General features: G+C 24.6%; 4 protein-coding genes and 1 pseudogene across 4 annotated transcripts, besides 3 other annotated features; 2 read left to right on the top strand and 3 right to left on the bottom strand.

The window, feature by feature from the left end:
- Positions 1-1616: 1616 nt before the first annotated feature.
- EHI_154590 (uncharacterized protein) lies at positions 1617-2138 on the bottom strand (the record flags this gene model as incomplete). Its single annotated transcript, XM_001914193.1, has 2 exons — positions 1617-1783; positions 1847-2138. 2 exons carry the CDS (start codon positions 2136-2138, stop codon positions 1617-1619), a joined length of 459 nt encoding a protein of 152 aa, XP_001914228.1.
- A 134-nt stretch (positions 2139-2272) lies between these two features.
- Positions 2273-2476: a repeat region.
- Positions 2477-2492: 16 nt separating this feature from the next.
- Positions 2493-7262: a repeat region.
- Positions 7263-7294: 32 nt separating this feature from the next.
- Positions 7295-8262: a repeat region.
- Positions 8263-8968: 706 nt separating this feature from the next.
- On the bottom strand, positions 8969-9717 carry EHI_154580 (uncharacterized protein; the record flags this gene model as incomplete). Its single annotated transcript, XM_001914192.1, has 1 exon — positions 8969-9717. The coding sequence occupies one exon, from the start codon at positions 9715-9717 to the stop codon at positions 9508-9510; it is 210 nt and encodes a 69-aa protein (XP_001914227.1). The 3' UTR covers positions 8969-9507.
- A 269-nt stretch (positions 9718-9986) lies between these two features.
- On the top strand, positions 9987-10328 carry EHI_154570 (uncharacterized protein; the record flags this gene model as incomplete). The annotated part of the gene is made up of 1 exon (XM_643315.1): positions 9987-10328. One exon carries the CDS (start codon positions 9987-9989, stop codon positions 10326-10328), a length of 342 nt encoding a protein of 113 aa, XP_648407.1.
- Positions 10329-10373: 45 nt separating this feature from the next.
- Positions 10374-11114, top strand: EHI_154560 (annotated as a pseudogene).
- A 12-nt stretch (positions 11115-11126) lies between these two features.
- Positions 11127-11540, bottom strand: EHI_154550 (uncharacterized protein; the record flags this gene model as incomplete). The annotated part of the gene is made up of 1 exon (XM_001914191.1): positions 11127-11540. A coding segment is annotated over one exon (414 nt), but the record flags the coding sequence as incomplete, so codon positions are not given.

Genomic DNA, 11540 nt, shown 5'->3' with positions numbered 1-11540 from the left:
TCATAACTAATATTTATTTCATCACTGAACATTTATTAAATAAATTCATTGAATTGGATTAAAACAAAAGAAAGAATCTAAAAATCAAAAGATAATAAGAAACACATATAATTAACAATAAACATATGATATGAATAAATATGAAATGAACACGTGTTAAATGGAAAATATTCATATCAATTAAATACACATTTAACAAAATATTCATATTACATTGTTTGTTATTTGATTTTGTTAAAATGTTAAACAAATCATAATCAACAAATTAAACTCATAAGAATGTTTATTATTATCATTTATTTAATTATTAAATATTTGTTTCATTTCTATATGTTTAGAATATTGATTTAAATACAAACAATGTTAATTATATTTATAAAGAATAATCAACTTTATTCATTTAATCATATGAAAATATCATTATTATTCACTTTATTCATATCACTATTTCAACTCATTATGTTTACTTTTAATTATAAATCAAATCAAATATGATACTAGACATTTAACAAAATATCTGTTTATCATTATTAATTCATCACTCATCTTGAAAAACACATTGCATATTTTTATTTTCTTATTCATCACTTCTTGTTTGAAAATTAATTAAATCAATCAATACCACATCTTTGTAATGTAATTTACCATTTCAATTATTCTCTTTCATTTCTTGATCCACATAATATCAAAAAATCATTCAATAACAACGAGAATTTCAATGTAATTAATAATGTAAATTCTATCATTACAAATACTCTTCACTATCAAATATAACAGTCATGATAATATAGATTAATTTGACAAACAAATAGAATGAATTATGAATAATTTGATGTTGTGTATATATTTGTAAAAAATAATAAGAAACATTAAACATAATAATAGCACATTCATTTTATTCTTCAAATCATATGAATAAGTTGAAAATAAACTAGATATAGAAAATGATAAATATCATTCTCATTGAATATACATTTCAATCAAAAATAAATGAAACACAATTGTATAAAATGAAATAATTTAATATAATTTATTCATATTCATTGAACAACACATTCATCATATTATTAATTATGACATTCATCATCTTTGTTATTCAATATCAACAATTCACACAAACATTAACATTGAAATATAATCAAAAATTAATACAAAATACATGAAATGATAATTATGATTGATATTTGAAATATATTATCATTCATAATCAATATTTATCAATGAATATGATTGATGTTATATTTCTATCAATACAACATATTGAAACAAATAAATAAAATGAAATAAATTAAAAATGAATTATCATAACATAATAATAATTAAATAAATGATGGATGATTTTATCACATTTCATTAATTTGATATTTCATTCTTTATTTTATTATCAATTAAATTGTTTATGATGTATTTCTTATCATTTAAATTATAAAATGAAATTTATTTTTATTCTTTAATAATTCAATTATCTTCTTTCTTCTTTAATATTCTTCAAAGCAATATTCTGGTATTGTTTTATTCTTCTTTAATTCTTCTTCACATCCACAATGATAAAAACATCCATTTCCAAATGACGTAATTGATGATGGTATATTAATTGATGTTAATGATGAACATTCTTAAAAACACCAATTTCCTATTGTAATTACACTTGTTGGTATATTAATTGATGTTAATGATAAACATCCTTCAAAACATCCAAATCCTATTTCAATAACACTTGTTGGTATATTAATTGATTTTAATGATGAACATCCAGAAAAACATTCATTTCCAAATGAATGTACTTCTATTGGTATTGTATTTCAATATTCTTCTCTATCTTCTTGTGTATATTTGATATTTTTACATTCATTCATTTCATTTTTCTCTTTTAAATATCTTGAATAATTCACTTTATACCATATTACATATTTAAATATTTTTCCATCTTTAAATATTTCATCTTTTTCATTATAAATATGAAATGTTTCAATATTAGGAAACAATTTTCTTGAATATTGATTCAATGGAATTGGATTAAAATGAAATCGTTCCATATTTCCTTCAAATCTTTTAACTCCCATTTCTAAATTAATAAAATCATTAATATCTTCAAAATACTTCGAGACAATCATTATTTCATTATATCCTAATTGCATTCTTTCTTTATTATTTTTGATTATTTCATTATATTTTAGTTCTTTTATTTTTAGTTTGAACTTCTTTTATTTTTAAGATAACCGTCATTCAATTTTTCTTCTTTTTATTTCTTTCTAAATTATATTGGATCAACAGATACTTTCCAGTGCAGGAAATACAACAAATTTTTAATGCAATTGCTATGTATAAAACCATTGTGTCTTGTAAAGAAAAGCAAACAAGACATAGAAATCCAATTTCATACAATAAAAAAAGAAATGTCAATAGCAATAAATGGCATAACAATGATAAAGGTAAACGATATACCAAGGAAAAATGGATTAGAAGACGAAAGGCATTATTCAAATAATAATAATTAAATTAAGGTTTAATAACTTTCAACTTATTGTTCAGATGAGAATTTCTTCCCTTCCTTCACTCTCTTGAGAATCTACTTCTTCTGGTATTTCTACATCTCTGTATTCTCCAGAATTGTCTCCACAATATCTCATAATATCTTTCATATTTGATATTATAATCTCTCTTGTCATTATTTCCCTTGGTATTTCTATTCCTTCTGCATTTAGTAATCTAACTGTTTCTTTGTTTATTAATCAACCAACTGTTATTACTACTGGTATAACTATTACTCTCACTAATCTTTCTATCTTTCTTATATGTTCGTGTAGTTTTGAATACATATTAATCTTATCTGTAAATGCTTTACTTATGTTTTTATCTCTTACTATTGTCATATCTATAATCATTGCTTCTTTCTTATTTAAGTCTCTGACATAAATGTCTATTCTTTTATGGAATTTGTCTTCACTTCTGTTTACTACTTCTTGATTCCAAACTATAAGTATTTTATCTTTCTCTATTCTTCTTTCATTCTTTCCTAATTCTTTTTTCCTTATTATTAATTTTTTTGTATTTTCTTCTTCTCTCATCTTCATCTTTTCTTTGTTTTCATATATTTGGTATTTAATCTTTAATCTCCTCCATATATATTCTCCTATTCTATCATGTTTATTCATTTGTGTTTTCTTAGTAACTATACAGTTCAAAAGAATATGATTTATTGTTGCTATCTTATTACACATTGGACACATTGCATATCTCATATCATGTTTCATTAATGCTTTCATTACTCCTACATTTGTTGCTTTCTCTTCCATCTTCTTTATTTGTATATATGCTTTTCTTATAACATTAATTCCTTTCCTTACTTTAACTGTTTTATTTTGCTCAGTCATTTTATCCTCAAATCATTTCAATACTTCACTGTTTACTTTCTTGTTTCTCCATTTATTGATATAATCTTCTTGGAACTTTTCTCTCACATACTTAATTATTCTGTTTTTATCCCGTTTTCCTCTTTCTTCTTCTGTTACTATTTTTCTAAATTCTTCTTTATTTATTCTTTTTCCACACGCTTTATACAATCTATTCCACATTCCATTCTTCTTTTCATTTATTCGTATCATGTCTCCTATTCTATCTCCTCTTTTCCATGTGTAATACAAAATAGTTCTTATTAATTCAATTGCATATTCATCTCTAATGTTTTTCAATCCATCTCCCATTTTATTTCTGTTTACATATAATCTGCTACTACACATTCATGCTCCATTAATCTTTCCTTCTTTCATTTCTCTCCTTATCATTTTATCTATTTCTATCAGTTTCATTATAGGTTATTTAACTACAAATGTACTATATGTGAACTTAGGAATTAATTCTGTATTAATTCGGTTGATATAATTCATACTACTGTCATTCCCTTTATTGTTTTCTTTTATTCCTTCTTCTACACTTTTAATTATTCTTTCTATGCATCTCAAATCATCATTTCTTGTGAATTGATAAATACCTAAATACTTATATTGATGTTCTGAGTCTACTATTGGAATGTCTTTCATATTATCTTGTATTTCTATATTTCCTTTCTTCATTACTCAACTTTTATTTACATTAACTTCCATTCCTATTACTTCTATTGTTTCTATTATATTTTTATGCACTATTTCCATTCCTTTTTTTGTTTCACTTGTTACTTTAATATCATCCATGTATAGTACGTGTGTCACTTTTATTCATTTCTCATTTGTTTTATCAATAACATCAGAAATGATATTCATTTGTAATATGAATAGGAGTGGTGAAAGAGAATCTCCTTGTAATATACAATTTTTATTTTAACTTCTCTTATTTCTTCTTTATATCCATATCCTATTCTTATTCTCCATCTACTACTCATACTTTTTATTAATTCAGTTATTTGAAATGGTATTTTGAAGTATCTTAATACAATTTCTAACCATTCATGATTAACTGTATCATATGCTTTTCTAATGTTATAGAATGATTCTAAATATCTTTTCTTCTGTACTTCTCTTTCATTTCTTTCTAATAAACTTATGATACTTCCTTTGCTGCCAGACTTCTTTTCTTATTCCCATATTGACTCTTATTAATTTGGTATTTCTCTTCATTATTTGCTAGTTGTTCTTCTATCTTTCTCTTTATGATTGAAGTAAAGATTTTCATTATTACATTAAGACATGTTATTGGTCTATAATTCTCTGCTTTTTGATATCTCCTCCTTTGTGTATTAGAATAGTTCTTCTTGTTAGCATTTCTATTGGAATGTTTTTTGGAGTGTCTAACCATTCATTAACACTACAACTAATCTGTCTCTAACACTCTCTAATCTTTTCCAGTAATATCCCTGAATGCTGTCAATCACTGGTGCTTTCCATGATGGTATTCTTGTTATCACATTCTCTATGTTTTCTTTTGTGATTATTATTCTTTTCAAATTCCTTCTATTACTCTCTTCAATCATCTCTTTTATTCTTTCATTCTCTTTCTTTATTCTTTTTCCTCTGTTATATATCTTATTCAAAACTCTTTTGTTTCTTCTTCACATCGTCTTTCTTCTTCTCTTCCTATTTCCTTTCTTATTTCTTTCCAGTAGTACTCATGATTTTGTTTCTGTAGATTCTTGTTCTTTTACTTTTGTTTAAGTCTACTTCTTTTTCCTCATTTCTTTTAAGTATTCTAATTGTTTTATTTCTTCATTTACTTCTCCCCTTATCTTTTCTTCTATCATTCTTCTTATTCTTAATATCCTTCTTAATTTTTTATAGTTTCCTCTTATTACCATGTCTTTTAGTTTATTTATCTTGCTTTGTATTACTACTTCATATTATTTCTTAAATCCTATGAATTTGTTTTCTAAATACTTCTTTATTATGTATGTTATTCTGTAAATGTCTTCTTGTATCTCTCTAATACCTCCTTCTTTCCATTCCCTTTTTTCATCAATATATCTTATTATTTCTTCACATATTTCTTTATTGAAATAATATCCAATGTATCTACACTCTTTGATGTCTTTTCTTTTACTTTTCTTTATTAACTCTTCTATGTATTCTACATCAATCTCTTCCTTCTTTTTCTTTCTAATAATCTCTCTAATCTTTTCATTTTTTATATTATCTTCTTCTTTAATCAATTCTCCTACTTTCTTATTAATGTATTCTATGATTTCTTTTTTAATCCCTTTACTTCTTTTAACTGTTTTTATATATTCTTTGATTGTAATATCAATATGATATTCTTCTAATATTCTTTTTATTTCTTCTTTTCTTAATTTCTTTTTTATTTTAATATTCATTATGTCAATTCCATAACAGACATATTCTTTCTTCTTTAATTCTGTTTCTTCTCTTCTCCTTGCTTCACTTCTTCCTCTTCTTTATTCTCTTGTTCTTCTTCTATTATGATCATCTTCTTCTGTTCTTTCCCTATTATATTCATCTTTTCTGTCACTGATGATGCTCGTCGTATAATTGTCCCTTGTTCTGTCTCTTTCATCCTTATTCTTTTCTTCTTCTGTCTTTGAAAATTTCTTTCTTCATTTTCTTCATCTTGTTCTTGTTCTTTAAATATTTCTTCTACGTTTATTCCTCTTTTTTCTATTCCATTTATTAGTATTTGTGTTTTCATTCATTACTTTGCTTTCTATTATACTTTTATCAATTTGTCCTTGTAGATATTTGTTCTCTATTTCTTCCTTCTCTTTTACCTTTTCCTTCATTTCTTCTTCTTTTTCTATGTTTTTCATTCTTTCTTCTTTTTCTATATTTTCTTTTCTTTCTTCTTCTATTATCTTGTCTTTTTCTTCTATTTCTTTGCCTTTCTCCTTTCTAATCTTCTCCATTTCTTCTTTAATCTTGTCTATCTTTTCTTTTGTTTTCTTTATTTCTTCTTCTCTCTTTTTGTTGATTTCTTTAATCTCTTTCTTTTCTTTAATCTCTTGGATTTCTTTCTCTTTTTTTTTGTTTCTCTAGTTTTCCTTTAAGTGTTCTGATTCTTTCTTCTTTTTTATTTATTTCTATAGCATGTGTACTTTTTAGTCTTTCTATCTCTTGTTCTCTCTTTCTAGCTTCTTCTTGTTCTTCTTTTTTCTCTCTATTTTTCCTCTCTTCTTGTTTTCTTTGTTTTTGTATTTCTTCTTTGCTTTTTATCTTCATTTCTAACTCTTTTTTTTCTTTCTCAAATGTTATCTTCATTTTCTTTATCTCTTCTTCAAATTCTTTAGTAATTTTTCTTCTTTCTTCTTCACACTTTCGTATTATTGTTTGTTTCTCTTCTTCTTGTCTTTCTTTATTCTCTTTATTCTCTTTTTCTTGCATTATTTCTTCTTGCTTTTCTACCATTTCCTTTGCTATTTCTTCTTCTTCTGCCTTTGTTGTTGTCTCTAATTTCTCTTTAACTAGTCTCTCTAATTCTTCAAATCTTTTCATCCATTTTTGTATTATTTTTGTGTTTTCTTCTTTCTGTTTATTCTTCCATCCTTGTCTTTTATTATAATATCCTTTATTCTTATATCTTCTTCTTCCAAATCGTTCATTTCTATGATAATACTTGTTAACCTTTCTTCTAGGATTGTAATAATTTTGGTTATAATATTTTCTGTAATAATCTGAGTGCTCTGTTGTTCTGTTGACAGTGTTATTAGGGTAATAATATTTCTTATAGTAGTAGTTATTGAACATTTTATGATCATCATTCTTATAGTCTCTATTGAGTTTTTTGATTCTATTTCTTGTTGAGTAACTTTGTTGATAAAATCTTCGTGACATTTCGGAGCAAGTTGATTAAACCCCAAACATAGAAGAAATAATAAATGAATTTATAGAAAAGAAAAAAGAAAAAGAAGTAGTCATAGAAATAAAAATTATTGACAAATACATCAAAAAATGGAAGTGTCATCAAACAAATGACATTTTAGAAGATGGAATGAGTCAAAAGGAGTAGATAAAACTACTACAGTGAAAGCATGGAAGTCCATCAATATTAAGAAAAATGCATTTCTCCAATTAACTAAAATGCAAGATGGTGCAATATTTTGTGGGTATAGAAAAGCAAAAATAATGAAAAATGAAAGATTAAAATATTCCACAATTTGTAAAGACAAGATAGCTACAGTAGAACACATTCTACTATCTTGTATTTATTATAAAAAATCACAAATGGAGAAACATGACAATATTGGCATTATAATATTGATTAATAAGAAAATATACAGGAAATAATCAATATAAAAAACCTCCATATGAAACAGTGTTCCAATATAAAGACATCACAATGATATGGAACAAACAAATAATGCCTAAAAGTGATGGACAATATCACAAAATACCAGACATATATGTATTAGATAAAAAGAATAAAACTAGTCTATTATTTGATATGACTATTGTGGTTTATCACAATATTAAATGAGTGTAAATGAAGAAAAGAAATATGTATAAGGAATTAAAGAATATTCAAATGAAAATAGAAAAAACTAAAAGATGTCAAAATAAATCCAGTAGTAATATCAATCAATGGAATAATAAATAAAGAAAGTATTAAATTAATTAAAGAATTAAAAATTGAAATTGACATTGTTAAAGAAGTAAAAAACTTTGTTATTAAAAATATGATGGATGTCATGGAATACAACTTCAATCACAACCAAACATACTCTGTAGAGATGCTTGAAGAAGAAGACGAAGAGACAGGATTAGTCTCTCTTGATTCAGGAACAATAGAAGTTAGTTCTATTAATACTTAATTAATTGCTTATTATTTACTTTTTATTTATTGAAATATAATTATAATTATATCTTTTTATATTATTTTTCAATGGTACAATTTGACAATAGTGTGATACATCATATATATGTAGTGGGAAAATCTGGTCCTTTTGGGATAAATAACATTTTTTATTACTATTGTTTTATATAACATTTTTATATTTTTATTATTGTTTTTAAAATACCATTTTTCTATAAATAGATTTGTATTTTTATTTTTAGAATGGATACAGATATTTTGAGGTATTCCATTTAAAATGAATGATTGTTGGATATTTTTTGATCTATTCTTATATATTTTCTTATTTTGAAGTATTATATCTTCGTTATTTTCGTAAAATTCATAATGAAGATATTTTGAAGTAATAAAAAGATATTTTATAACTCTTACACTTTTTGAATATTCTATTATTCTTACACTTTTTGAATATTCTATTTTTTCTTACACTTTATGTAACTTTATTATTTTATTTTTAAAAAATAAAAAACAAAAGAATATAAAAAATAATACATTTTATGTAATTCTGTATTAAAAAATAAATGATTTTTATTGGTATATTCTGACTAATGTCATGTTTATGTTGTGACAAATAATAAGATAAACAGCACATGTTCTATCAATCAAACCCTATGTTCTGATTAATTTGAATATTTAAATGATCAAATTTTACAAGTAGAAGTAACAAATTAAAAATGAATGATAACAAAATAATTGACATTATAAACAACAACACTACGATTTCTTCCTCTGACAGATACAAACTAATAAAACTGACATTATGCGAAAACGATTACATATTACTTGATTCAATTGTCAATAAATATTCAATGCAATTTTCCATCGAGGAATTATTGCAATATTATGATTTTTATCATCATTTAAGTGATCCCGAGAATTGGGACGTAGTGATTATACACGAATGCGGGTTTGCAATAGCGATAATAACCTGCATTCAATGGGATGGGGTTACTAATTTATCCCCAACCGTATTAGCTCGTGTCATCCCATATCTCGATGACTTTTGGGCACGGGATGGCTTTGCTGGTGCCTGGGATATAGTCTTTGAGCTATATCGTAAACAAAACGGGGAGATTTAAATCTCTAATTTAATTAACTCCTTTTTATTATTGTTATCAATAAAATAATAATTAAATGATTTTTATCTCTTTTATTTTATTTAAATTTTGATTAAATATTGAATGAAAATAAACATACAGAATAATAAAAAGAAAATAATCAATTAATGGTTTTACTCCATCCAGTAAGAGCATTAATTTGCCATACAAGTTTCCAATAGACGCTTTTTAATATTCTCTTTTCATTCTCATTTGTGATTGATGGAAGAAGAAGAACAAGTTGAGATAAAAGAGAAGAGGCGACTTGAAGATTTGCAGGATCAAGATCAATGCAAGCAGCCGCCATTAATAAATCTCTTACGGAAGACATGAATGAATGAAAATAATGAGATTCATAATGAATAAATAGTCGAATAAATTGAGTTTTTAATTTATTTATTACCCCTGATGAATGAATAAATCATAAATATGACGTAAAGAATAATCGAGGAATGAAGAAATATAGAAATAAAGTAATAAAATATAGAAATATGAATGAAATATGAATGAAAAATAGGATATAAATAAGAAATGAAACACAAAATGAAGAATGAAATGATGATATAAATACAACTTAAATAACTTAATGACAAACAAACGATGTCAATTGCTAGTGATAACAACAGTACACAAATGTGTTCCTTTACAGGAGCACCAGAGCTTCCACCATGTCCAACAACCCCAGAACCAATAAATGAAGAAATAAAACCAAAGAAGAATAAAATGAATAATAAAGAAAAGATTACACATTTTATTAAAAGACAAATGAATGATAATGCAATTGAATTAATGATAGACATACTTGAAGAAAATGAGAGATTAAGAAAAGAATTAGAAAGAAATCGAATGTTATTAGTTAATGAGAATCGAATGAATGAAGAGATTAGAAATGGAGTTTTAAAAGAAAGAGTTAATCTTCTTTATGCTATTCAATGGGAATAGAAATAAATCTAATTTAAATACTTTTTTGAACTAATTATTTTTAGAATGGAATATTTTGAAACAAATCCACAAGATATAAATAGTATAGAAGATGAAGAAGAAGAAGATGAGATTGGAATAGATAGAATAGAAGAAATGATAGAAGATAAATTATCAGAAATTAAAGAAGGGAATAAAATACAAAAAGTACATCATCAAATCTTCTTTTATTATAATAGTTTGAATATAGTATTAGGGAAACAAGGAACAGGAAAAACAACATTTATAATGAAAGAATTAATAAAAATGAATCATATAGAACATTTATATGGGGCTATTATTTATGTAGCACAAAATGCAGGAGAAGATGAAACATTTAAACAATTAAAAGATTTAATTAAAACACCAATATATGGAATGAATTATGAGAAATTTATGCCAGCATTAGTGCAATATTATAAACAAGCACGAGAGAAACATTTATTAATTATATTAGAAGATGCAACAATTGCAATGATGAAAGCGGATAAAACATGGGGAGAAATTATTACAAGATTAAGACATTTGAAAACAACAATTATTGTGAATTTACATATATGGAAGGCATTAAATGCATCATTTAAAACACAAGTAGCAACAATTATTATTTTTAAAGGATATTCTAAAGAGAATTTTAGTTATATTTTTCGACAAACAGCAGCAAATTCAAGTGGAACAGTAGCATATTATCTTTATTTATGAATGGATAAGAAACAAGTATTAAAAATAGATAATTTAACAGGAGATGTTAATGTTATTAAAAAATAATTGAATTAAAAATTAAAGTGTGATTTTTAAATATTTTGAAGTATCATCATGAAGAGGATCTGGATGATATTTTCCACCACACCATGTAACATTTTGTTTTCCAACATTAAATTTCCCACATCTTCCATCTTCTTCTGACCAATCTCTAACATATACCCATATATTTCCTAAACAATTAGGAATAACTTTTCCATTAATTAAATGAACAATTGCTATAGCATTGATTTTTCCATCAAAGAAAGAATAATTATTTAATGAAGATAATGAAGTATAAACTAAAATAAAAGAATGAAGATTGAAAGCATTTGGTTCATTATGAGATGATTGTTTTGTTGTCTTCCCTCTTTTTGTTCTTCCAAGTGCATTAAGATCATTAATTGAATCTTTTAATCCAACAGTATATTCTTTTGTAACTGTTTTTCCAAC

The sequence above is a fragment of the Entamoeba histolytica genome, genomic scaffold (genome assembly GCF_000208925.1).
Source record: "Entamoeba histolytica HM-1:IMSS scf_1104750518599 genomic scaffold, whole genome shotgun sequence".
NCBI classification, from domain to species: Eukaryota; Evosea; order Mastigamoebida; family Endamoebidae; genus Entamoeba; species Entamoeba histolytica.
Note: the sequence above shows the minus strand (reverse complement) of the source record. Positions and strands in the feature narration are given on the sequence as shown.